Source organism: Alosa pseudoharengus, unplaced genomic scaffold (genome assembly GCF_046254945.1).
Source record: "Alosa pseudoharengus isolate Yale_2024_CS ecotype anadromous, Long Island Sound unplaced genomic scaffold, YU_APseudo_1.1 YU_APseudo_1.1_scf_14, whole genome shotgun sequence".
In the NCBI taxonomy this organism is placed as follows: Eukaryota; Metazoa; Chordata; class Actinopteri; order Clupeiformes; family Clupeidae; genus Alosa; species Alosa pseudoharengus.
In genome coordinates, this window is record NW_027468609.1 from 4,979,064 (window position 1) to 5,004,485 (window position 25,422).

The 25,422-nt window shown below is 40.2% G+C and overlaps 2 protein-coding genes across 3 annotated transcripts; one reads left to right on the forward strand and one right to left on the reverse strand.

Moving 5' to 3' along the window:
• The first annotated feature begins 1,934 nt into the window (after nucleotides 1-1,934).
• scarb2c (scavenger receptor class B, member 2c) lies at nucleotides 1,935-17,820 on the forward strand. Of its 2 annotated transcripts, XM_076283524.1 has the most exons (13): nucleotides 1,937-2,056; nucleotides 2,152-2,359; nucleotides 2,618-2,775; nucleotides 3,188-3,332; nucleotides 3,747-3,938; nucleotides 4,374-4,465; nucleotides 4,569-4,688; nucleotides 5,279-5,457; nucleotides 5,744-5,862; nucleotides 7,203-7,276; nucleotides 13,170-13,224; nucleotides 14,712-14,864; nucleotides 15,116-17,820. In XM_076283524.1, the coding sequence occupies exons 2-13, from the start codon at nucleotides 2,240-2,242 to the stop codon at nucleotides 15,152-15,154; spliced, it is 1,446 nt and encodes a 481-aa protein (XP_076139639.1). In that variant the 5' UTR covers nucleotides 1,937-2,056; nucleotides 2,152-2,239; the 3' UTR covers nucleotides 15,155-17,820. The 2 variants fall into 2 exon arrangements, with proteins under 2 accessions (XP_076139637.1, XP_076139639.1); XM_076283522.1 differs by having other exon boundaries at nucleotides 1,935-2,359.
• A 667-nt stretch (nucleotides 17,821-18,487) lies between these two features.
• Nucleotides 18,488-19,447, reverse strand: LOC143122339 (liver-expressed antimicrobial peptide 2). The gene is made up of 3 exons (XM_076283155.1): nucleotides 19,382-19,447; nucleotides 18,907-19,043; nucleotides 18,488-18,524 (listed from the first exon to the last, which is right to left on the reverse strand). The coding sequence occupies exons 1-3, from the start codon at nucleotides 19,445-19,447 to the stop codon at nucleotides 18,488-18,490; spliced, it is 240 nt and encodes a 79-aa protein (XP_076139270.1).
• Between the last annotated feature and the right edge of the window lie 5,975 nt (nucleotides 19,448-25,422).

A 25,422-nucleotide genomic window follows, 5' to 3' on the forward strand; every position in this document is an offset into this window, starting at 1 on the left:
TCTACTTGATTTACACAACATCATGACAAAACCTCTGTCCAAACATGATAATACGAAGCTACTCAGTTTACAACCATATGGGAACAAGAGGATCTTTCATCCACCTCTGAAAAACAAGTAGCTCCTGGGCCAAACTCATGACTCTCCAACTACCACAAGTGTTGGTGTGAACTGTGAACCCATGAAAGATACAATATTTAGGCCTTGAGCCATGAGGGGTAGGTTCATTTGAACCCAGGCTGCACCTGCTGAAATGAAAATACATCTATGAAATGTTTTATGCAAAGAGCTAATGATTGATGTGTAATTTATAGTCAGTAATAAAATGAACTTAAACAGATGTTTTGGTCCATTGCTCTCTTTTGCATCCATCACAGCAGTCTTGTCTCGGACAAAAAGCAAACGTTCAGATCCAGTTTGCCAGTTACTGACAGACAACAATTCAGAATATAATATAGAATAAACAAAATAAAAAAAAATTGTATGGAACATATGCTCTTAGGGGGAGAGTTTCTTCAAAACTCAGCTAATACAAAACATGAGGTCCCTCCATCATGGTTTGTCCAAGACAATTTATAAACAACCCTAAAAACATTTTGGAAAAAAGATTAAATGGTTCTCATTCACTGGACTACCGTGAGTTAATCCTCTTAGTAGAACTGAGCCATGACCAAAGACTCTAATCATCAGACTTGAACAGGTGATAGTGCTTCCTTGTCATCATATTAACAAAGAAACTCTGATAACGTCAACAAAAATGGAATAGGCTACACAGAGAACTATACATGTTCTAGTCTACATAATGGTGAAGTTTCTGTAGATCAGATTTAGATTAGATTCAACTTTATTGTCATTGTGCAGAGATACACTTACAATGACAATGAAATGCAGTCTAACCAGAAGTGCAAAAGTGTAATGCGATATACAAAGTATAGACAGGTGGTGCATAGACAGCACAAGAAATATAGTGCAGTGTAGACCGTAGTATACAGTTGGTTAACAGAAGGTGGTTTAGAGTAATATAAATGAAATATAAATATGTCCAGTGTATTAGCAGTTACCTTATAAGAGCAGAATAAATATGGCTATGATATGAACAATGTATGAACAACATGCACAGATATGTGCAAGGTAGTAGCAGTAACATTATAATAGTAGTAAGAATAATATAGATTGCTGTGTATTACCAGAATATATTATAAGGAAAAACTAAAGAATAAATATGGATATACAGAATGAATCATATAGACAGATACAGTATGTGCAGTGTGGTAACAGTACCATTGAGGTGCAGAAACAGTAACATTATAAGAGTAGTAAGAATAAGTGTATGTGCAGGATGAATAGTATGAAGAGCAGTAGAATATGGATGTATAAGTACAGTATATTTGTAAATAAATATAACACTATGGGTGGGATAAGGTAGTGCAAAACTGTAGCCTAGGAAGCTGTAAATAATGTTCAGTTGAGAAATAGCTATGGCCCCTCTGTTGGCCTGGGACTGTAACTAGATTTGTACTTATTTTTTCTTTCTTCTTTAGGCTTAAAGGCGCAATGTTAAGCCCTAGATTCTGTTTGCCAGCTATATTATAGTATACTAGGCCTATTCCAAATGTGCAAGTCATAGCCTAACAGAGCCCATTGCACGGTGCTTAAGATTATTCAATAATAACACACATTAATCCCCCAAATAATAATTAAAACTAAAAACAAAAAAAACATTTGTGTAGTAATAACTAAGTATCTATTTGTTTGAGACTCTTTGAGATTTAGCTAATGCTAAACTCTCAATCAGGGCAATGGCCTAAACATCGATTATTGTTTACAAGCAGTCTGAGGTCACTCGTCCAGTGGGAGGGCTGCATTCTCTGCTTTCAAACACACATGCGTAAACGTCACATGACTTACAAAGACTTTCTCAATACACCGAGATAAACAGCTCAGTTGACGACTAAAAGAAATGCGGAATGACTTGCTGCTTTTAAATCCACATTTGTTTAGTTTCATTTTGATGAAACTGGGATGTTGTAAAATTCAACAAGCTCCACATCTCACTGTAAGTCCGTATTTGGTACAACGTTAGACGTGGAAGGCGGTGCATTGGCATAGCTAACGCACATGCCAATATCTTTCTTTGCCTTGTTGTGACAGGCGGCGGCGGCGGAGTGAGCCACAGTGGTCATCTCATCACAAAGAAGCAACATTTTCACGGATTGTACATTAGTTTTATCTATAAATTATGTTGAAGTCCTGTTGTGTATACAGCACGGGAGTGCTTTGCATACTTTTTTTAATTGCGGGGATATCCTTGGTGTTGTCGCAGGTCTTTCAAAACATCGTGTACAATAGAATCAAATCGGTGAGTTGACAACATTTCTGCTTGAGCTGCTATACATATAGGCTATCTTTTAGATGGTTAGTCGTTTGTCAGACTAAACATGTTAGATATGCAGCGTAATATTGAGCGTATCGGCTACATGATAGATCGAACGAACATAGCCTGTTTAACTTGGTGTACTTAACATTAACACACAATCTAAACTTATATTGACCTGAATTTTGGGTGTTATGACTAACACACCATTCCTGGCTGACTGAGTGATCCTTTGCACTTTAGGAGGTGGTGTTAAAGAATGGCACAGATGCATTTGCAGCCTGGGAGAATCCGCCGCCACCGGTTTACATGCAGTTTTATTTCTTTAATTTGACCAATCCCATAGAGGTTTTGGCTGGGGATAAACCTGCTGTAGTCGAACTGGGACCTTATACCTATAGGTGAGTTTGTCTACCATCTAGGTCACAGACTTGTTATGCAACTAGGCCTACTAGGATTGAGTGTTAAAGAAGTAGGTTATTGTTTTGTGTAACAACTTAGAGTAGCCTACTATGCTGCATCCTATGCTGATGAGTGATTTTCTCCATAGCTTATGATGGAAACAGGAAGAGCCACTTTTGTCACATACCTCCTATAGAGAATGTAATGTCATCTTTAGGACACAGCAGTTTGGTGTGTATAACACAATTGTGCCTGAATGATTACACTGGCATGTAGTGCATACTGTGGCTTTCTGTGTCTACATTATGCATGATCAGGAATGTGGTTCAATTTGAGCACCTGTCAGAAACTAGCCACAGACCCAGTCCTTGACATAGGCTACTGTTTAAATTCTCTGTGTGATTGTTTCAGGGAATACCGCCCCATGTCAAATGTAACTTTCTTGGAGAATGGCACCAAAGTTGAAGCAATCAATCCTAAGACTTATGTGTTTGAGGCCAACATGTCGAGTGGATCAGAAGAGGATCTCATCCGAACCGTCAATATCCCAGCAATGGTGAAGCTTCTATTTACAGATTTACACACACACACACACACACACACAGGGGTTGCAGTGAAGCATATGAAGGTATTCCTTAGAATAAGCAAAACCATTTGTTATTACCCTCATGAAATAAGCACTAGTTTGATATTCCTTTCGGGGCCAGATATTTTACACTGGGCATTGTGGATGGCATTTAGGACAACAAGGAGGGGCTATCAGCCTGATAATGGTGAAGTAAATGTTTTTTTTTATTTTGGTGGCGTAAAGCCCACGACTATAATTTCCTGTAAGCTCGAATATCGTCCTGCCTGTCCTGGTTTGGCTCCATAGCAGGTTTGCAGCTAAACTGGCCCAAACCCCTCATTTCTGGAGCAGTCAGGTAGTACTGGTGTTCATCCTAACCTGGGTTTCTGGGTGCCCTTGCAGACCGTAATGGAGAAGATGAAGAACAGCCCTTTTGGTGGAGCTCTGATCTCAAAGTACATGACAGGGGAGGAGATCGGCCTTTTCACCTCCGTCTCGGTGGGGGATCTGCTGTGGGGTTACGAAGACAAACTGCTAGAGATGGTAAAAACATTCGAGCCATCCCTCGATACCAAGTTTGGACTCTTTTATAAGGTGAGCACTCTCCTGGTGCTGGCAGACGCATGCTCTTTTGTTAAGAGACATTTGAGGTATTGATGAAACCACCAGCCTCCACCATTCCATTTGCACCTCTCCATTAAATAAGTAGACAGCTGTGCCATGTGGAATCTATAATATTCTTCTGTAGCCAATCAGGTTTTGATTCCTCATTTCTGATTTACTAGGCCAGAGGCTGAATTAGGTTATTTTCTGAAAGAGATGTTTGTTATGCAATTCTCTCAGTGAATTGGATGCGTGTTATGCAATTCACTGAATTAGCTTGAGATGCTTTGGATAAACCAATGAATTAGGTGTTTGGGTCTTTTACATCACGTTATATGGTTTATCCTCTGTAGTGTGATTTATTCATTCTTTTATGTATATTTAAAAGTAGTGTCTGGCACACATGGTATGGGGTCTGTATTTCAGATGAATGGCACAGATGATGGTGACTACGTGTTCTACACGGGATCTCAGAATTACCAAGATTTCGCCAGCGTGGCTTTGTGGAAAGGCCAAAGGTATGTCAACGTGAGGAGGACAAACACGCCTTATCTGATCTAATCTCAGCTGTCTTTGTCTTCTGGTTGTTGAGCTGGCTGTGTTTTATTTGCATCCCCACAGCTCTCTGAACTGGTGGACCTCTGATGAATGTAATATGATTAATGGGACCAATGGAGCCTCCTTTCACCCTATTGTCAACCAGAGCGAGACCCTGTACATGTTCTCCTCAGACCTCTGCAGGTACTCACTGTTTACATTACATCACCACCACTAGCTGGACATGTTCTGCCATCCATCCCCTCTCTGTCTTTCTGTGACCTTGATAATCATTGGGACTCCAGTTCCAACGTTTTACAAGATATCAACAGGAAAATGGGTGTTATTGAGGGGAGTGGATGGTGATGTGGATATATTTCAGTGAAAATAAGTGTAAGGCTGTCAAAAATAAAAATGAATTCGATGGCTGTGTGACACAATTGAAGAAGTTGGTCCTGTCTGGATAAAGTGCCTTTCACTTATCTCTCCCACTTCCTCCTTAATCACGATGTGAGTCCTCGTGGGCATTCCACTCCCTGGGCAGTATTAGGGAAGTGATCGAGAGGCTGGTCAATTTTATTATGAGGAAGCAGGTCATGTAAAGCAGCTACCACAGTGGCACTCACATTTGGATGTGGCTTTGAAGTAGGCTGGTGTTTTGTCCAGCATGACCATTAACAGCAGAAAGCACTATTTTTTATTCCATTACACAGTATGACAAATGAGAGCTATTCTACTTGTTATACTTTATTCCACTTGTTATACTTTTTTAAAACTCACCTTCTTTATCCCAGGTCCATGTATGCTGTCTTTGAGAAGGATGTGTGGGTGAAGTACCTACCAGCCTACAGGTTTGTGCCACCAAGCGAGGTCTTTGCCAATATGACCATCAATCCAGCCAATGCAGGTTTCTGCGTGCCTGAAGGGAACTGCCTCGGGTCTGGTCTCCTCAACGTCAGTGTCTGCAAGCAGGGTAAGCAGAAGAGAGAGAGAGAGTGTGTGTGTGTGTGTGTGTGTGTGTGTGTGTGTGTGTGCGTGTGTGCGTGTGTGCGCGCGCGTTTGTGTGTGTGTGTAGGAACCCTGTAAGAGGAAGTGAGTCATCTGTAGACCATTATAAATAGGAACCCTTCAAATTTGTCAGACATTTCACTTCTCCAATTTTAGATTGTGTTTCACAGGGCTCAGATGACTCAAGCATGCTGATAACCTTTACTCTACAACTGCAACTCAGAATTGTCTTCTCTGTGTTTACTTCACAGGCGCCCCAATCATCATGTCCTCGCCACATTTCTATCAGGCTGATGAGAAGTTTGTGGAGGATGTCATCGGGATGAAACCCAAGAAGGAGCACCATGAGACCGCCATTGACATAAACCCGGTACTGTTCCTGTCTGGCTTTTGGTTTCATGATGTGACCACTAGAGGGCATTGTAGCATTAACATTACAGTAACCTCGTGCACCTCATGGAAACTCCGTAGAAAATGAATAGCAGAAAATATGAACTAAACACTTACTTTGAGATATGGACTGAAATTATTTAAATTCTTTGCAATTAAACTGGATAACATTTCTGTTAAAAAAAGGTGATCTGAAAAAAAAAAAAAAAACTAAACCTAAAATGCTCAGGATAAAAAAAATAGTATATCAAAATCAAGTCAAGCTTTGTTTGCATCAAGATATAAAATGATCAGTCTGGATAAGAAGAGCATTTTTACACTGAAGGTGAGTCAGGCGGGTTGTGTTTAGTAGCGAGATAAGCAGTGGTTTATGGAGTTGTTTGTGAAGTGGGAGATGTGGTCACACACTGGCTGCCTGGGCCCTGAGATTGGGCAGATAACTTATCTGTCTGCCCCGTGTCACATCAGCAGGGCCTCACCTCATTGTTAAAGCTACTGTGTGGTGGCACTGTGGAGTGGCACTGTGTGGTGGCACTGTGTGGTGGCAGAGATCTGCACGACTGAGAGAGAAGCCTGTAACAGCTGAGGATGTGAGAGAGGGGTTCCGTGAGAGCACAGAAGGGGGGAAGAGCATTAGCATGTCAACAGTCTGATCAAAGGGACACACCTGGCTGTGGTTGTTCATGTTAGCTGCACAGTTCTACTTTCCATACAATGTGTCAACATTGTGTGCGCTTCGGTTGTCAGTTGTGGCTTCCGTTTACAGGGCTGGGACAGACATGACATGAGTCATCTCCATCATGTTGACTAGACACCTCTGGACTTTACGAGACTAGATAACACTAGAATAGCCCTGTCTGACAAGTGTCAACTGTAGGAAATAGTCCAATAAGTGTCAAAGTCCAGTAGCTTCTTTTACTGCTCTTTTGGGGAAGGTCAGGAGGCTGGCTACAGTGTGCACTTGCAAGGTCCAGTCATTGCAGTCTTTGCAGAGTGAGTGAATAAACAGATATAAACATGTCACACAGACCTTTGCTGTTGACTGCTAAAGAGAGAGCAGTAGAATGCTCTCTGTGTTACATAATGTGCACAATGGTCCAACTGGATATGTATCGTCTTTAGAGTCGTTTGGAAATCAAAAACTAGCGGAAGATTAAAAAACATTTCAATCAGGGGAAACAGGGAAAGATTGGAAATATGTGGAAATATTTGGGGACAACTATGATATTGAGTGAGTGGGTCAAAAGTAATAAGCTGTGTGTGTGTGTGTCTGTGTCTGTGTGTTCATGTATTGTTGATGGCCTGTCTGTCTCTCCTCAGCTCACAGGTATTGTGCTGCGTGCTGCCAAGAGGCTGCAGGTGAACGTGCTCGTCGAGAAGATCGAAGTCTTCCAGTAAGTGCATTTTTTGATAACATACAGAGGTGAAAAGGCTAGAGTTTCAAATGATCAGGTAGATCACACATCATGGATGTAAACAGAGATGCCGGTATAACCTGTTTGGTCGTTGGTTGGTTGGTTGGTTGGTTGGTTGTGTTTTGCAACGTAAGCCTGGGAATGGAGGACTCTGCCGTGTAATGTTCTTGCTTCACAGGCTTTATGTTCTCTCCTCCTCACTATATTACTGGGCTGGCTGGGAAAGGGTTGTATACCTTATGCTGTCTGCCATCTTTTCCTTTATTGGATGACCTTAAACACCATGCTCCATAAATGTCCACCTGTTGACCTCTGAACATTTTGGTGGTTAGGTTCAACCTTCAGGTCTCACCCCCACTCTCTAGTTCCCTACCCTCTGGGCTGCAGGCTGGCTGTATTCACTGAAGGCCAACATTCCTCATATAGAAACAATACATATGGGTTTCATGCACAGACACAGACCTTTACTGCCTTCTATTTCAGCCACCTGTTACATTACATTTAGACCTTTTAAAGAATAGTCACACCTGAAATAAGTTGGTTATGTGATTGGTTTGTGACCCAATCAAACCTGAGAAGCAGTTGGCCTTGCTGCTATGTTGAGTCTAGGCCATATCAGTATGTGCTCTGTGTTTTGTAAACACTGCACGGTGTTTCTTGAGACATAAGCGCAAAATGTTGCAGCAGCTGCAAAACGGCGATGTCTACGACTGGAGTGTCCTTTACACCTGAGCGCAACTCTGTCTGGAAGCACTGAATTATGGGTGCACATGGTCATGGTCACTCACACCTACCCTGCCCTGTCAGCCGGACTGATGTCATAGTTGACCATATTCTTGGCATGCATGAATCCAGCGTGGAAAAGCCTTTGCCCTCTGACTAGCTCATTCTCTCTCTCACTCTCTCTCCCCATTGCATGGCGGCGCATTTGTCAACGAGTGCAGAAAAGGCAGATAGTCTTTTTTCGTTGGGTACATGTATTTACCTAGAAGACTTTGTTGTCTGCTGACCCATTTCAGACCGATGTTGCAATGACCTCTCCTGCACTGTGGGGTGTAGAACATACCTAATTCACTTTTAAAATGTGCTCATCTGTTGGGGTGAGCCTAAATCGCTGCGGACACCGGCTCACACACAACTGTGGCGCACTCCGCTTTCAACATTCGATTACTTAGACCCCATTATTCTCAATACAACCCCACACACCAGAGTTGAACTCTGCCGCCTCCTCTGCTGGTGTGTGGGGTTGTATTGATGATAATATTGTCTAATTAAGCTAATGTCCAAAGCAGAGTGCACTGTGCCGGTGTCTGCACTTAAATCAAGTCTAAAAATGTCTTGTAATAAGCAAATATTAGAAAAATAACATCCATCAATCTCAACATTTGCCACAGGTGAATGAGTGACTAGGTCTTGTCTCCTAAAGCTTGTTTAGACGTTTATTTCATTGTCATGTTTTATTCACTCAGGTAGTTGAAACATTTGATAAAAACCCATAGAAATAGAACTTTTGAAGAGAAATGGATAGCCTAGTTTTCTTTGACAGAGTTGTGGAAGTTTCTTGTTTTGTGAAAAATACTACTTAAAATAAGCATAATTATCTGGCAAGATTTGCCAATAGAACAAGAAGATTTTCACTTAGTACAAGGCAAAAAAAACTTAAATCAAGTGCAAAAATGTCTTGTAATAAGTAAATATTAGAAAAATAAGTACATATTCACTTGATTTAAGCTTATTTATCTCACTTAGATTTTGAATTCTAGGATTTTTTGCATCATTCTCATTATGTCTCATCATCATTATGTATCATTCTGTTTTATGGTGTTTGGTGTCTTATGTATCATCCATAGTACAGCAGTATTGGCACATTATTGTACTCTTACATTGTGACGTGTTTTTGTGTGTTATGTCGGTATGTTATACTGTACTCTGAGTGTTGTTGGACTGTGTTGGGACCTCTGCTATCTGATATTCACATCTGTTATAGTGTCAGGATGTCCAGAGTACTGACAGTCAGATTTAGTGCTACATGACCTTTGACCAGTCAAAGTTCTTCAGCACTGATCGATCCCAAATCTGATAAGCCACCTCCAAGTGTTTATGTGAGTTGAAATCAGGGCTGCCCCAGTTGCATAAGGATGGATGGTCCTATTCTCATTATGACCTCCAGTAAAGTTGGAGAAATAATAAGCCAGTGCTAGTGCATTCATTGCATTCATTTTCCTGGTACTTGCTCGGTAAATTGCGTGCAAGAGTTGTTTTGTCGACACAAGTTCCTTCCCATAAATATTGTGTCCTTCCCAGGACCAGCTATCAGTGTGGCTGAGGCTGCTTTTGTTGGCAATTGATATGCTTTAAACACTGTGTAGGGTGTGTTTTTTTGTGTTGTATAGCGGAGAGAAATGGGAGGGAGGGAGGGAGGGAGGGAAAGGGAGATTGGAGTGAGGGAAAACGAGGGAATGGTTCCAGGAGAGGGAAGCAGAAAGACTCCTTAACATATGAATGGGGGATGGAGGACTTTCCATACTTATAACTGCCCTGTTGACATCATGACAGAAGAAATGTGTTGAAGGAGAATCTACTCATTGAACATTTGTAGCATGGCCACATCTGTTCCCTTAAAGTGTGCACAGGCTTCTGTAAATGCACAAGAGGTCGCCTAAGTCTCTCCACCTGTAAAAGATCTTAACAGGAACACTTAGCTGCACGGTGTTGTTTTGCACACAGAAGAATTTCTTCAGGAAATTAGGCTCCACAATCCTGTTCAAGCTGCCCGAATCTGGCAATGGCCTGGAAAACAACCTCTGCCCTAAATAACCTTTGCCCCTGATGTGCCCCCCTCACCGCCTGAGGGCCATGGCACACTTCTCACCCCTCTTTGGTTTCCCAACAGGGCAGTTGTCATCATCCCATAGGCCGACTTTAGAAGCCAGGAAACCCTCGTGATGAGGTGACGGGGGAACCAGTGCAGTATGTGCCCTCGTCCCCTGGGTCACCAGTCAAACGTCATAGCTATTTATTAAGTCTGGTTTAATATGGCTTTGGCTGCTGCATGACGCTTGACTGGGGCAAGAGGTGAGGGGACGTGTCCTCTGGTGTTTGGGTTACACGGGGCCGAGAGGGAAGTTACTGTTGTGGTGGCACTCCTACAAAGCCTGTATGCCATGTTTTATAAACGTTTGTTAATATTTAGTCACAAAACAAATTAATCTTGTAAGCTGTTTTTGATTTGCTTGTATTGTTTAACCCCGTCTGTTTGTATTTTGCTTGACTTATGGTTATGGTTATGGTTATGGTTATGGATTTAGCAGACGCCTTTGTCCAAAGCGACATATAAATACAAAAACAACATAATAATATTTAAAAATGAACAGGGAACAGATTAAAATCTAGGTCAAATATAGTAAGGAGAATAGTTGTAGTACACAATAATATCAATTCAATCAATAGCCTAATAAAAAAGCAATGTAAAAAAGGGGAAAGGCAATAATAAAACAATAATGTCAATTCAATCAATAATATAAAACAATAACATGCTAAGACTACATTAAGGAGAATATCAATAATAAACAATAATGTCAAATTAATTAACAGCCCAATTAAAATAAAACAACATTATATAAACCATAACACATAAGCGCTTAAACAACTAAGTATATGTTGAATAGGAATGTCTTTAGACCCCTCTTAAACGACCCAAAACTACCACAGGAACGGAGACCACTGGGCAGTTCATTCCACCAACATGGAACCACTGAAGAAAAGAGTCTGGAATTAGACCCAGTTTTTATGACTGGTCGACACAACATACGCTCACCAGAAGACCGCAGTGGGCGGTTGGGGATGTAAGGCTTGATTATTGAATTAAAATAACTAGGAGCAGATCTAGTTAGTGTCCTATAGGCCAAAGTGAGAGATTTAAATTTAATTCTGGCTACTATAGGGAGCCAATGGAGAGTAACTAGGAGAGGAGTTACATGTGTCCTCTTTGGCTGATTGAAGACCAGGCGTGCTCCAGCATTTTGAATCAGCTGTAATGATCTTGTTACACAAGCGGGTAAGCCAGCTAACAGTGAATTACGATAGTCCAGCTTAGAGATGACCATGGTCTGAACAAGAAGTTGTGTGGAATCTTGTGTCAGATAAGGTCTGATCTTCCTAATGTTGTAAAGCATAAACCGGCATGATTTTGCAATAGAAGCTATATGCTCAGAGAAGTTAAGTCGGTCATCAATTACAACGCCCAAGTTTCGTGCCGATCTAGTTGGGGTCAGTGAAGTTGAGTCAAGCTGGATGTTAATCTGTTGGGGAATAGCTGTTTTAGCTGGAAACACCAAAAACTCTGTTTTTGAGAGATTAAGCTGAAGGTGCCGATCTTTCATCCAGGCTGAAATATCCTTAAGGCATGCAGAAATCCGGTGGGAAACACTAGAGTCATCAGGTGGGAAAGACAGGTAAAGTTGAGTGTCGTCTGCATAACAGTGATGGTCAAATCCATGGGAGCGAATAGTATCACCTAAGGAAGTGGTGTAAATAGAGAAAAGCAAGGGTCCTAATACTGATCCCTGAGGCACACCTGTGGTGAGGGCATGAGACTTAATGTGTATGTGCGTGCTTGTGTCTATTGTGTATATGTGTGTGCCATTAATCAAAAAGGTTACTTCATATCTCTCAGTGGCTTGTCAGATAAAGTGTGAACAGAAAGGATTGGATTCCAGTTTGAGATCAAATTTAAGCCTTTGCAAGTGTAATTTGACTCCACGCTATGTTAGGTCCTCATATTTAACCCCCCTTACACAGCTGGTGGTGCTGGTGTCTTGGCATGGCAGTTTCAACTCCATAAGGAATGGCACGAGTGGCGGATCCATGTCACTGGCATAGTATGTCACTCAAGTTCGGCCAGGCACATGAAAGCTGGGACCTGGAGCAGAATGCTTAAATTCTGCAACTCAATCACCCATTCCCACTAGATGCCATGTAGCAAAGGTCTATAAATACAAGGGGTGTGCCTTCTGTGATATTTGAATATCTGACTGTGTCTACAAACAGCTATTGGGTTGCAGTGATCGTAACTGTGACCATAAAGCTACAGAACATGGACATGCATCTGCAAAAGAAGTACAACCTTGTGAGTTTGTAGACTAGTGGTTCCCAAAGCGTGGGGCGGACCAGGCACCCTTCCTTATTGAGTTGAAACAGCCGTGGAGTTGCCATTTGTGAGTGATAAGTGGCAAACAGCGATTGTGGCTCTGGCCGTTTAAACATGCAATATCAGGTTATAGTTTTGCCTGTCTTGTTTATATGTTTGTGTCAGACTGAGTAAGGGGGTATGAGATTTGGTGAATACATGTTTTTCAAAAATGTTGTTTTCCCCAAATTGGACACAGTACTTTTACAATAACTTTGTTTATCATCTACACAAATTTACAATATAGTTCTTTTTTGTAATTGTTATAATTATTTATCTGGTATTCCATATTTCCTTATAACACCCTATGTACAACATAACCAAATAGGGAAAATAGTATTTGAATAGTTAATTATAGGATACAGTAATTATTTGAATTTTTGTAAACATCCCTAATAAATACGGCAAATAAACATTCAGGTTTTATTCAATAGGGATAGAATTATGGTAAACAAAGCTTGAAGGACCAAGGCACAAAACATCTTTGCCTTCCTCTAAGTAGCAGCAGCTTGTGGGATCTAGTTTTACAGATAAATATGTAACTACATCATGTATTTCACCAATTCCTTGACACTCTTTAATGACAGTAAGGATAGGAATGAGGGCTTTTGTTGAATACAAAATGGCCATGTTTCCAAAGGTTTGTGTGTCTGAATGTTCTTTTTGTTGTTCTTTTATATACAGAAGTCAGACGGGTGATGTCAGGACCTTGGTGTTCCCTGTGATGTATCTCAATGAAGTAAGTGCGTGTTTGTTTAACCTAGACATATGGAAAACCTCCAAGGGGCTTTCCTCTCATGTGGCCTCAAGTCATTTGTTATTATTGTTACCCTCTCTGTTATTGTTCAGTGTCAGAAATTATGTAGCGATTGTTACATGCCATTAGGGGTCTCTGCAGGGTGAAGGTCTCACTAATTGATGTTCTCTCCTGCTACTCGGTCAGGAAATCCCTGCTGGGTCTGTATAACACGCAGTGTTGGTTCTGAATATTAATAGAGTAGAAGGATGTCTCTAAAAACAAAACAAAATGTCTGCCTTGGCAATGTCCTAGTTCTGCTCACCTTTGGCCTAATTACAGTATTAGTGATGTATTTCCAATCTATAAATATTTCCCTTGGCCAGTGGTTGTAATGTTTGATACGGGTATTTTGATTGTATACAGTGTATTAATCCCACAAACTACAATATAACTACAAATCAATCATTCAGTATTTGCATTTTGTATTTATTTCTATTCACAAATGTCTCATACGTGTCATTACTTTCAACAATTACAATAAAGTGCTACTTTGAGGATTACTTTGAGGATTTGAGGACTAAGAGGTTAGCATTGTTTTAAGTGGAACAGAGGTCACCTCATTCCACAACAGACCTTATCAAACCACAGGAGACCTGCCTAAGTTATTTTCCAGACCTGTTCATAACCCCCACCCAAGAGCATTTCCTCATAGGCTGCCAGATGTTGAGGAGAGCCAATTTGTCACGGGTAGGATGGGCTGGGCGTGATTCTCAGGGTCTCTGCTTTCCCAGCCATCTGCAAACACAGATACCAGGATATCTGCTCTGGTCTCTTAGTGTTGGATGAGGTTTGGGAAAAACATGATCTTGCCTTATGTCCAGAGTGGTCATGTATGAGTTCTCTTGAGAAGGCGGCGCAGTGATGGCATATTGCACACACTGAATGATCAAGCAGCTGCTACATGCAACTCTGACAGAACTGACCAATGAAGCTAAATGTAAATGTAGAAATATACAGCAGGGCCTATATAGGGGCTCTATTAGCAGAAATGTACTACTGATAATTAATATGTTTTCATTAGAGAATAATCACCTTTATTATCCATTGTGTTTTCATATTTGTTATGGTATATTTGCTTCTTTCTGTTTTGATGTAATAAGGCCAATTTCCCATCTGGCTTCTGACATCACATGGATGGATAGATCCACTTGAATATACACATTTGAAACATTTCAAATAATTTATATATTTCATATATTTCAAATTTCTTTTCTGATGTATACCTTATATTATATTAAAAAATGTATGTTCAGTGCTCAGTGTACATTAGTGCTAATAGAATAAAGAACTATTTACACCATGTGTTCCACCTCATATCAGTCTGGGTGTCCTGCGGCACCCTGAGCACCCATCTTCTGGCGTCCTTGAGTGAGGCCTCCACCTTGCTGTCCCCCTCACCTCTGTGTCCTGCTCCTCTCTCTGTGTAGAGCGTTGTCATTGATGACGACTCGGCTAAGAAGCTCTTGGCTGTGGTGGCCGAGGGCAACGTGGTGATCAACATCCCCTTCATTATCATCGGCCTGGGCATCCTCTTGGGCGTGGTCTTCATGGCGCTCATGTGCAGACAGAGAACTCCAGAGGTGAGCCTTGTCAGGTGACGACGTGTCTGTCCACACATGTCATGATAGTGATAGATAGATAGATAGATAGATAGATAGATAGATAGATAGATAGATACCTTGGGGATCAATAAAGTATCGAACTATCTATCTTATCATGTTCACATGACTATCATGTTTGTGAGTGTGTGTCAGTGTGATTGTGGTGGTGGTGCTGGTGTTGTGGAGAAGCTCATGACCTCCTTGGTTTGTTTGTTTGTTTGCTTCTGTAGAGCTCCCCTGCTGAGCGCCAGCCCCTGCTGAAGCCCTAGCCATGGTGGAGTTGGTCCTCGGGGGAGCCTGGACGAACTTGACTGAGCGTGCCTCACAGCTAGCAGGCCAGCGTCGGCGGCACCATTCTTAAACGAGCATGGTTTCTTCACCCCCCCCTTCATCTTTCAACGCTTTACTGCATGGCACTTTACCACGTCCCCAGAGGTCCTGTCCCATTCTGACAAACCACTGATTTGAAAGCGGTCCATGGGCGGATGGAAGGTAATAGTGCAGTAGTTCTTTTTATCTTTTTAATTTGATGAATAACCCTGTCTTGTTTTGTTCAATCATGTGTTTTTAACAATCACTGTATATTGAAAGAGCTGCTTTTTATGCTTATTTCAAGAGGGAGAAATTAAGATCCTATGAAAGTAACCCACGCTTTGGGAAAGAATGAAAGGAATATGTTTGTTACTCTACTGATTTTAGCCTTTAACTTGAGTTCTAAAAAAGGACACAGTAATCCTGAGTGGCTTTGTTAGTTTTGCAGGCCTGTGATATTGGCTTTGGCTAACAGGGTCTTCCTCACCTGGCAGCGTTTCAGAACAGAGGGAGGTGAATGATTGGACAGATAGTCCACGAGGTATGAGGCAATAATGCACTATGTGACGTATTTGTGACATACTGTATCTGGGGCAGAAAGGAATCCTTAAATCCCTTTTTCACCCACTAGTCGTAGAGAGGGGAAAGCAAAAGGTACAGTCCTTTGCCACTAACTTTATTAATTAGATAGGCTGATAAAGAAAGAAAATTCTGATTTTCTTTATTTTTATATAGAGCCATTTTTGTAAGAATCTACTTTCTATTTTTTTTTTTTTACCCTCTATCTCCTTTGAAGAGCATTATTCAGTGCTGACCAGAGATAGGGAACCCCATAAATTCGTCTCTTGTGTTCGCTGCTTCATTCTTTGTTTGACATGAAACGTGATTAGGCTTTGTACTACAGATATTCTTCAACGCTACAAGAAGTGCACAAACATTTTATGCCCGATTGTATCACGATCAGATCTCAGTTCTCTTTCACGTTTTAGTCACTGATAACTTGGATGTCCTACTTCTATAGCATGTCCATGCAAGAAGGATGTCAATTGACCCATCTTTACAATAGCCTTGCCGATAGGAGTTCTTGTAGTCAGTGGTTACAGTGTCAATGACTTATTTACTACATACATTAGAAGCTGTGCTCGTACTCACACACTCCGTTATCTCACACACTCACAGGAATCAGTTACTGAGAAGCATCATGACTTACCAGTCGTGATGTAACAGTTAACCACTCCCATGTACAGCTGGATATTTCTTTTGAAGCCTTGAGCTTCCTTCCACCTTCTGTGTGAACATGCTGATTAATGTCACCCCATGCTGAGCAGGACAACACAGTTAAGGGCAATAGGTCACTCACACATAGCGTTTCGTCCCACTGTTCTCTCCCACACAGGTTTCTAGATTTAGAGGAGAAGGAGTATAGGAAACCATTCCCAGACTACACTTAGTCATTCTGTCCCCTGTAGTAATTCAGGAGTTATATTATTTTTGCTTTATTTTTTACATGTAGTTTTTAATGACTTTTTGTTTTGTAAGAGTTTGTGTTCCAAGTGATCGCAGTTGTGCCCACTGATTGATGGCTTTATGTTGCGTTGCTTGGTGTGAGCTCAATGAGCTCAGTTACTGTTACCCTGCTACTCTGCTCATTTGACCTCACTACACCTACCTGCCCATGAGTGACCTCCACTATCTTATCAGGAAGACTGGAGTAGGTAGTGGGCGTGTTGGACAGTATCTCTCCAGAGTGCAGCACACAGTTCTCCTGTGCATACACTAACCCTCACATTCAAAGGGAACTCCCATGTCAACTCCCACTAAGAGATGCAATCTTCAAAAAAGGAATAAACAAAGAAACATTGCTCTGGATTTTGCTCTTGTTTTCAACAGTATGTAGTGAATGGGAGCTCTTTATGTTATAGTCAAATTTGTTGCCAAGTTCTCATGCTTTAATCTGCGTCGGACATCGCACTCATTTACAATACTGTCAATGCAGCATTCCCTTGTGCTATAGGACTAAGAACATGTAATAGTTGGTCAAAGTCATACATCCATTTTTGTGTGCATTGCAGTATTACAGATGTTTCAGTGTAGCAACTGAGGTTGTGTTCTGACTTGATGTACATGTCTGATGTCTATTTACCTACTTTAATCTGCACTACATTCTCCAAGTACATGTGTGTTTAGCACAATATGGCCTAAATTACTTAAAGCCACATTTTTTGAGTTTTGCTTTCAGTTCCATCAGGTATTTTTTTGTAACAATGTGTGTAAATGATTGTTTATGTGCACATAGTAATTACACTATAGGATGCATATGGAAAGATTTACATGTTATGAGCAGACTGTTAATATGGGATACTGCTTCTAGTGTTAATGAAGAAAACTGACTTGTGATCAATTCATGAATTATGTCAATTTTACATTTTGACATTGATATTTTCTTTTATTGCATTGTGCAAAATTGGATTTTCTTTGCTCTTTTCTAAAAAAAACAAACAATGTAAACACCATAACTGTGGCAATATAAAAGATACTATGTACATTACCCATATCTCATATTTACAAATAAATAACAGCAAATACATCAGATATCACAAATAAATTCTTTCCAAGAACCAAATGTGCTTTGACTTGTTTTGAATTCCCATGAATGTATTTAGTACTTCAACATGTCCTGGAACAGAAGAAGTGTTGGGTTGTCCATACCTGGCACGGAAAGGCCTGGTGCTTAGTACAAGATACAATTAACCTCTTGTCAACCGATTAAGTTTTGTAATTTAGAATATGGCACAAAAGACATTAATTAGCACTCCTTCATAGAAGTTAGATGTGACCAGTGTCTCATAAAAATGCTTTTAAAGTCTCTAATAAGGACATAAACCATCAAGAGAGAGACTGTGTTTCATATTCCAAATATGTGACTGCTCTCACTTTAAAATGTTTCCAGGCGGTATAGTAGCCTAAAATTTACTATTTAGTATACATAACAAATTGTTTCCAACTCATGGTTGGCTTTTACTGCATTGGTCTCAGTCAACTGCATGTGTTTACAAGGTTCTTGCAATACTGTTGTCATTTTGTCCCTTTTAATATTCTCAAAACAGTCAATATGGCTTATGGGAGATTCTGAAAACAGGGGGTATGGTCCTTATCTTAGATGTCCATTTAGATGACAAAGGTCCTCCGCTCCACTGGTATTATGACTGGCAAACTTTAAAAGCTCAGTGTGATATGTGGTTGAATGTTCAAAAAATGTATCTGTCCAGGTAGTCGTGAAATTCATATATTCAAGAGGAATAGCTGCGAAATGTACAGGTGTGTTTCCTGCGAAGATAAAAAGTAAAAAAGATAAGATAAAAAGTATATAAATTGACATTCAGACTTGAAATCTATTAATAGCTGTAACATCTGTTACAGTATATGTCAAGTAATGTCAGTGGATGTTGACTCAACATACTGTAAGTCAAGAAAGCTGACTAAACATACACATATAGGAAACAGCAAAAGACGCAAACAGGAGTTGATTATGCACTTTATAGCCTGCCATATCTTACAACCTTTACCCGGAATAACAATAATGCAGATCATTTCTTGTCTAGCACACGTACATGTAAATGGCGCCAGGCAGTGCAGTGGCACTAAGGGGAGGAGGGAAAGATTGTGGGGCAGAAGAGATGGTGGTCTGGACGCTGGGGGCAGTTCTTACCTGCAGTACTTTGTCCCGCACTCAGAGTGCTCCCTGCAGCTGGCCCCCATGGGCTTGAGCATGTTCCAGCGCCAGAGCAGCGAGCGCTTGGCTCGGTGGATCATACCCGTTGCCCAGTCCTCGGCCACCGGAGCCGCCTTCACCTGCCACACACCGCACACACACGTTTCACATGTAGCCTTATATTTCATTTGCACAGTTCACCACCAACAGAAAGCTACTCTGAAGAGCATCACATGCAACAAAGCAGAGCAAAAACCTACAAGTCACTTGTACACAGTGCTGCTAATCAACTATTAGTGATTGCAGTCTTGCAACCAAGTGCTGTAAACTTGAGTGCAAAAAATACAAACTGACCCAAAAACATTCAGATTCTAAAAAACATAAAAGAATATTATGAAAAATCAAATGGCATCCACAACTTCCACTGTTGATTTGGTTCATGGCCTTTTGGAAATGCAGTGCTGATTGTTACCTGCACAGCGGCGATCAGGGTCAGGACCAAACAGAGGGCAATCACCCTCTGATCGATGGTCTTCATGTTAGCGCAGGATCTGGGAAGCAATGTCGTGTGTACCACAATGACAAAGTGAGAAAGGCAAGCTGTCTTTATATTAGTGGCGATTATCTTCTGATAAGCGCTCTGTGAGGGCACTGAACACATGGTGTGTAGGTGAGCAAAGGCCGCCTCATCTGTGGGGTGGGGTAGCCAGGGTGATTCCACGTCCCCGCTTGCTCTTTTTGCCCTGACATCTCTGTGCCCTACAGAGGCAGCCCAGAGGACCAGGGCGTGCCGACAGTCCAGATGATCGAGTGAAGTGACAGATTTGCACTGGAGAGGTTTTAAAATCTTTGCAAACTTGAGTTGAGCGGCCATAATGATTGTATTGTTTGAGAAAATAATAAAATATGTCACCAGCTCATAAATCTTAATCTGTAAATCTGTCATCTGTAAGGCTAATGTTGTGTTCTGTGAGCATAAACAGCTAGTTTTGTTTTACTTAGTTTTTTTTAGCTGAGATGCAAAATGAAAGTAAAAAAAAAGTAAAATAAATTTTATCACCACTTCTGATCTCAACATGATGCCTTAGTGGCAGCACAATAACAAAATATCATTATCCTAATGACACCCTACCATCAACAAGCCTAATGTATTTACTAATTACTATGTCCTTAGTGTCTGAGTTTGACAGAAGATATGCAATGTATGTGAGAGATCTGCATTGAGATATAATTACAGTAGGGGGTGCTAATCAACCTCTAATACTGTGTGATATTCGCCGGCTGTTAATCTCTAGTTTTTGAGGAGTGGTAACAGTAGCTTGCCTGGGACAAATAAATGAGACTCCTCCGCTCACTGTATTTAATCTAGTACTGATACATTTTCTATATCTGCATGTTGTCCTTTCATTTTTGTACCTCCACACTGCTACCACATGGGTTTGCATGCTAACTGCATTGCCTATTTCATTCATCCTTGACATTTCAATGACAGACTGCAGATGGACATTGAATTACTAAAATATTGTTGTGGATTTACAGTTGGGAAAACCTCTGGGAATATCTGGGTGCTGTTTTTCAATGACCTCTCTTCCAAACACTAGCATTTTGTTCAAGATTGTTTACTTCTTTTTGAGAAGAAAGGGGAATTTCAAAGAAGTCCCAATACGGAAATAATTTAGATAAAAGATGTGAGTTGCATATTTTGGATATCAGTATGTTGCATTTGTTGAGCAGTTAAGGGGGGAGGATGAGTAAGTACTTCTAAGAGATATATTTAGAGATTTTCCTTGATACTGTGCTTTGTACACTATCTCTTGAATTGCATGACTACCCAACAAGACAAAAACCTCTCGTATATTAAAGGCAGAAATGCTTTGTGGAAATTCATCAGAAAGGAACCCAAGCTGGTGGGCAAGCCTCTGAGGTTGAAAAACTGTGGCCTCAGACATATTATTACATTACTTTTAGCAGACACTTAGCAGACTATGTATTGTGTCATCTTACTGTGCTATCTGTGCGGTACTGGGGCCATGGCTTACTTGGACTCAAAGAAGACTGGAGGTTGAGAAACCCCAGGGTCAAGGCTCCGAGTGGTACTCCCAACTGATACTGTGGGTGCTGTGTAGACCACAGATGTGTTTGGAATGTGGAGCATGTCAGTAGGCTTCACTATGGAAGAGCGAGAGGACATTATATTTAGCTATTAAAGTCTTACATTTAGCATAAACAGTTGTATTTCTTTTTGCTGAATAACTTACCTGTGATTAAAGAGAAGATCACAAGAAAACAAGTCAAGAAAACAAGTTTTAATAATTACACTTGTACTGCATTGACATACCAGTCCTGGAGTGATTTTGAACAGCTGCATTCTATTCATTTGAAGAGCTTAAGTCAAAATATTCCTGCGAAGCACTTTTTTAAATAGTTGCATCTAAGGAGCTTCATCCTCTCCAAACTGAGCAATAGTATGAAACCTCCTCCCCTATCTTCCCTGGAAGACTACACTTTGGCTTTTTTACATGCCAGGGGCCAGATTTCATTGTTGTATAAGCTGTTTGTAAGTCTAAAGAGTCATCTGAACGCTTATTACAAGCCTGGAAAACAGACTTATTACAAGCATGGAAAACAGACTTGGATTTAACAGAGGAGGATTTAACAGAGGAGGAATGGTCAGATGCATGTCTCAGTGCTCAGACCCAATATATCAATACAAACTCAAAACTATACTGCAGTATAAATGTCTAACTAGATTGTATATAACTCCAGCCAGAGGTGGACGGAGTACACAGCTTTATTACTTGAGTAAAAGTACAGATACCCCTGGCTAAATTTTACTCAAGTACAAGTAAAAGTACAACAGTCAGATGTCTACTTAAGTAAAGTACTGAAGTACTTGTTTTTAAAAGTACTTGAGTATCAAGAGTACAAGAGTACATTTTCTAAATATTGCATTACTACTGCCACAGTGCTTACATTTATGTACATCAGGGGTCTCAAACTCAAATGAGCTGGGGGCCACTTCTGCCAACGTCATCTGATTGGAGGGCCGGCTAATTCTGAAAATGCAATGTTCTTTTTTTTCAAGTACCACACAAAACTGCAAACAGAAAGTGCAAGTGTTTTTATCTAGTTTTAGACACCTGTGCTAGCAACCTTAGCTTATAAATAAAATATTGATAAAATAAATATCAATACTAATTATAAAACAAATGAAAAGCATAAAAACAGGTATGTGTGTGTTTCACACCAAATAAAAATATTTTTCTCTCATAACTTTTTTAAACCTGGCAAACTATAGGCGTCAGGGTTAAGAAAGCAACACCATTGGATTTTCATATCAAAATTTCAAAAGACCATGGCTTGAAAGTGGTCAGAGATAAAGTCCTACTGTAAATGTAAAAATCTTTGAGTAAAACAAAAGTTTATGAAGGGGGTACATTTACCCATCTAATTTGCCACTGGATGGCAAGCACCTCAAATTATGCACCTTTCAGTAAATACTGGATGAACATATTTGAGCAGGTTTACTTTCCTTTTTTCATATTACCCACATAACAAATTAACAGGAAAACACCTAAGATGTATACCAACACCTAAGATGTATATGTTTTCTAAACCACAAGGCCTACAATAAAGTATTCTGGTCAAATCAGTTCCTATCGCGGGTAATCTGAGTACCCAGAAGTTTGCATCATATTGCGGGTGACTTTGTAGTTTAGAGCCCTATTTCTACTAGCCCTGCTGTCTGTACCACGTCCATTACGGACACTATCATCACGATTACCACTGCAACCCCCAAGCTATGTTGGGCAGAGGGTCGAAATGAGCATGGTGCTTAGTGGACACCATCGTATACACGCAGACGCACCTCCATTCAATAGACGATCGATCATAATCTCCAAAAGGATATTCTCCTTCAAACGTTTTTCAACATTTGGTGTAGGCCTATTTCTGCTTAATTTCTGCTTCAATTTATGCAACACTATGGCCTGCATCGCTTCCGCATCATTACAAACGCACATCTTTGTGTTTCTCGCGTGTAATACAAGTATTTCCTGAAAACTTTGCGCAGCGATTTTGGGTTTGAATGAAGCTCTGGATGTCTAGCACATAGTGGAGCAGAGTACAAATGAGATGCGTCACCGTACTTGGAACTATCGTCTATTTTAATCAGTATCGTTGTTTGTCGCAATTAAAAAGTCTCAAGGGCCGGATTACGTTATTATTTTGACATACGTCGCGGGCCGGAATTAGGCCGGACGCGGGCCGGATTTGGCCCGCGGGCCGGGTGTTTGAGACCCCATAAACGTCCTACATGGAGTTATGAAAAATGTTAATGTTAATACCTTGGAGAATGTAAAAGGAATTGAAAGTAAAATCAAGTCATTGGCACATTCCCGGGATGGACCTGCTGCATCTTCATCCATTAATAGATAGATAAATAGATAGATAGATAGATAGATAGATAGATAGATAGATACTTTATTGATCCCTAGGGGAAATTCAAAGGGTCTCGGTAGCATACAGACATCACACACAACATGCACCATGTACCAGCAGAAATGGTAAATATAAGTATAACCAAACTCTACTGTACAATAGAGACAGTAGGAGATAAGAAAAATAACAAAACTAAATACTAAATATACTATATAAATTAAACTAGAAAACGCAATTCCAGGGAATTACTAGTGCATGAAAATGCAAAACATATGGTGTGAAATATATTGTTAAAACAGATGATGTGCTAATTGGCAACCAACATGATGAGGTTTAATATAGTTGGAATGACTGAACTAGGTAGATGAGGTTTAATATAGTTGGAATGACTGAACAGTTACAGTTTTTCTCAGTCACTTTGGTGCTTTTCTCAGATCAGAATGAAAATTCTCATAACTATTAGTTCAACCTCCACAACATTTAGTAATTTGTGCACATTATAGTAGCAATTTCTCTTTCCTCTGAACAAATTGCAAATGCTTTTGGACATGTATCAGTTGCTTTCATACAATTCTCTGCTGTTTTATAACATTATCATTTGCTTATGTCATGTCAGTCAAAATGAACTATACTTATGGATGCTGAATAGTCGTTCCCAATAAAACGTATAGTCTTCATTTCATTGCTTGAGTCATTTCATACAAAATTGGTGAACTAGTTATCAAATTCTGTCTCAATGCTGTAGAATTGCAAAGAGCATATACAGTAAAAATATGAAATGTACGAATTCAGTGTCTTGTACTCACTTACTCTCCTAACTACAGCAATGTGTAACTTTACTGTAGTTTTCAAATTGCTGTACAAGTGTATAGTGCTGTCTTGAGCATGTTCACCGAGTTCTGACCTTTTTTGCATTGGAACTGACAGAATAAACTGTCTTAATGAAAACATGACAAAGCCATTTTACTATCTTGTTCATAAACGATGGTGTCAAGACTTCTCATTTTGATGACACTGACAGTTTCATTGACATGAATACTTGCTTTTGAGGAATGGACTATCCATTTTGAGCAAGTGGCATGCTTTTGCAGGTTATCCACTAGGTTTTGCAGTTTGCACTAATTGTTTTGAGAAATGCACTAACTGCTGTGCAAATGTTAATAGTGATGTGAGAAAAGCACCAAAGCGACTGAGAAAAACTGTAAATAGGTGGATAGTTTAAAAGGTTAAATTATTTGCTAGGTAGATGAGGTTTTATATAGTTGGAATGACTGGACAGTTAAATAGGTGGATAGTTTAAATGGTTAAATTATTTGCTAGGTAGATGAGGTTTAATATAGTTGAATTGACTGAACCTAGGTGGATAGTTTAAAAGGTTAAATTATTTGCTAGGTAGATGAGGTTTAATATAGTTGGAATGACTGAACTAGGTAGATGAGGTTTAATTGAATAACTTCTTTTGAAATTTGCAACGATATTGCAACTCTCTGGTAGGCCTAGGCGACATCACGCTCTGTCTGCCCCTTGTTTTCTGATCGAAATAACATAAGCCTAAAGCTTTGATGTAAGGCATTGTTTAGCCTGTTGAATAGCTTAACGATACAGAAGACAAACCATTCTGTAGAAAGGTGCATCATCATATGAGATTTGCAACGATGTGACTCAAAAACAGGCAACATGAGTGCCGTCGCCCCCTGTCTGCCACTTGTTGTCTAGCTGTGTGGTCTTTTGAAACGTCGTTAAACGGGACCATTAGCCTATTGCTCTTCAATTTGGGACCTTGCAGTCGAAATTGTCGTTTGTTTATTCAGAGTTTTGAGTCCAAAGTAGTCTGGGCTATTTGAAGCGTCTGTTTATTGCATAGTCCTAGGCTACTTTTTATCTAATTTTGAATAGCCACATACCCGTGTTTGTTGGCTTGTTGATGCAAAATCTGCGGAATCATTTTATGCAAGAAAACTGTATAGGCATACAGGGAGTCATTATTGTTGAGGTCAGACATGATTTATTTTATTTTTTATTTTTCCTTTATTTAACCGGGGGGGGGGGGGGTCATATTGAGACTAGTCTCTT

What these genes read in the sequence shown, in the direction of transcription:
- scarb2c (XM_076283522.1), top strand. Translation starts at nt 2,240, where the DNA reads ATGTTGAAGTCCTGTTGTGTATACAGCACGGGAGTGCTTTGCATACTT. An exon ending in TGTACAATAGAATCAAATCG is followed by an intron (nt 2,360 to 2,617) that starts GTGAGTTGACAA and finishes TTTGCACTTTAG; the next exon opens with GAGGTGGTGTTAAAGAATGG. An exon ending in GCTTTGTGGAAAGGCCAAAG is followed by an intron (nt 4,466 to 4,568) that starts GTATGTCAACGT and finishes GCATCCCCACAG; the next exon opens with CTCTCTGAACTGGTGGACCT.
- LOC143122339 (XM_076283155.1), bottom strand. Translation starts at nt 19,447, where the DNA reads ATGAAGACCATCGATCAGAGGGTGATTGCCCTCTGTTTGGTCCTGACC. An exon ending in CCCTGATCGCCGCTGTGCAG is followed by an intron (nt 19,044 to 19,381) that starts GTAACAATCAGC and finishes TGGCAGGTGAAG; the next exon opens with GCGGCTCCGGTGGCCGAGGA. An exon ending in TGCGGGACAAAGTACTGCAG is followed by an intron (nt 18,525 to 18,906) that starts GTAAGAACTGCC and finishes TTATCTTCGCAG; the next exon opens with GAAACACACCTGTACATTTC.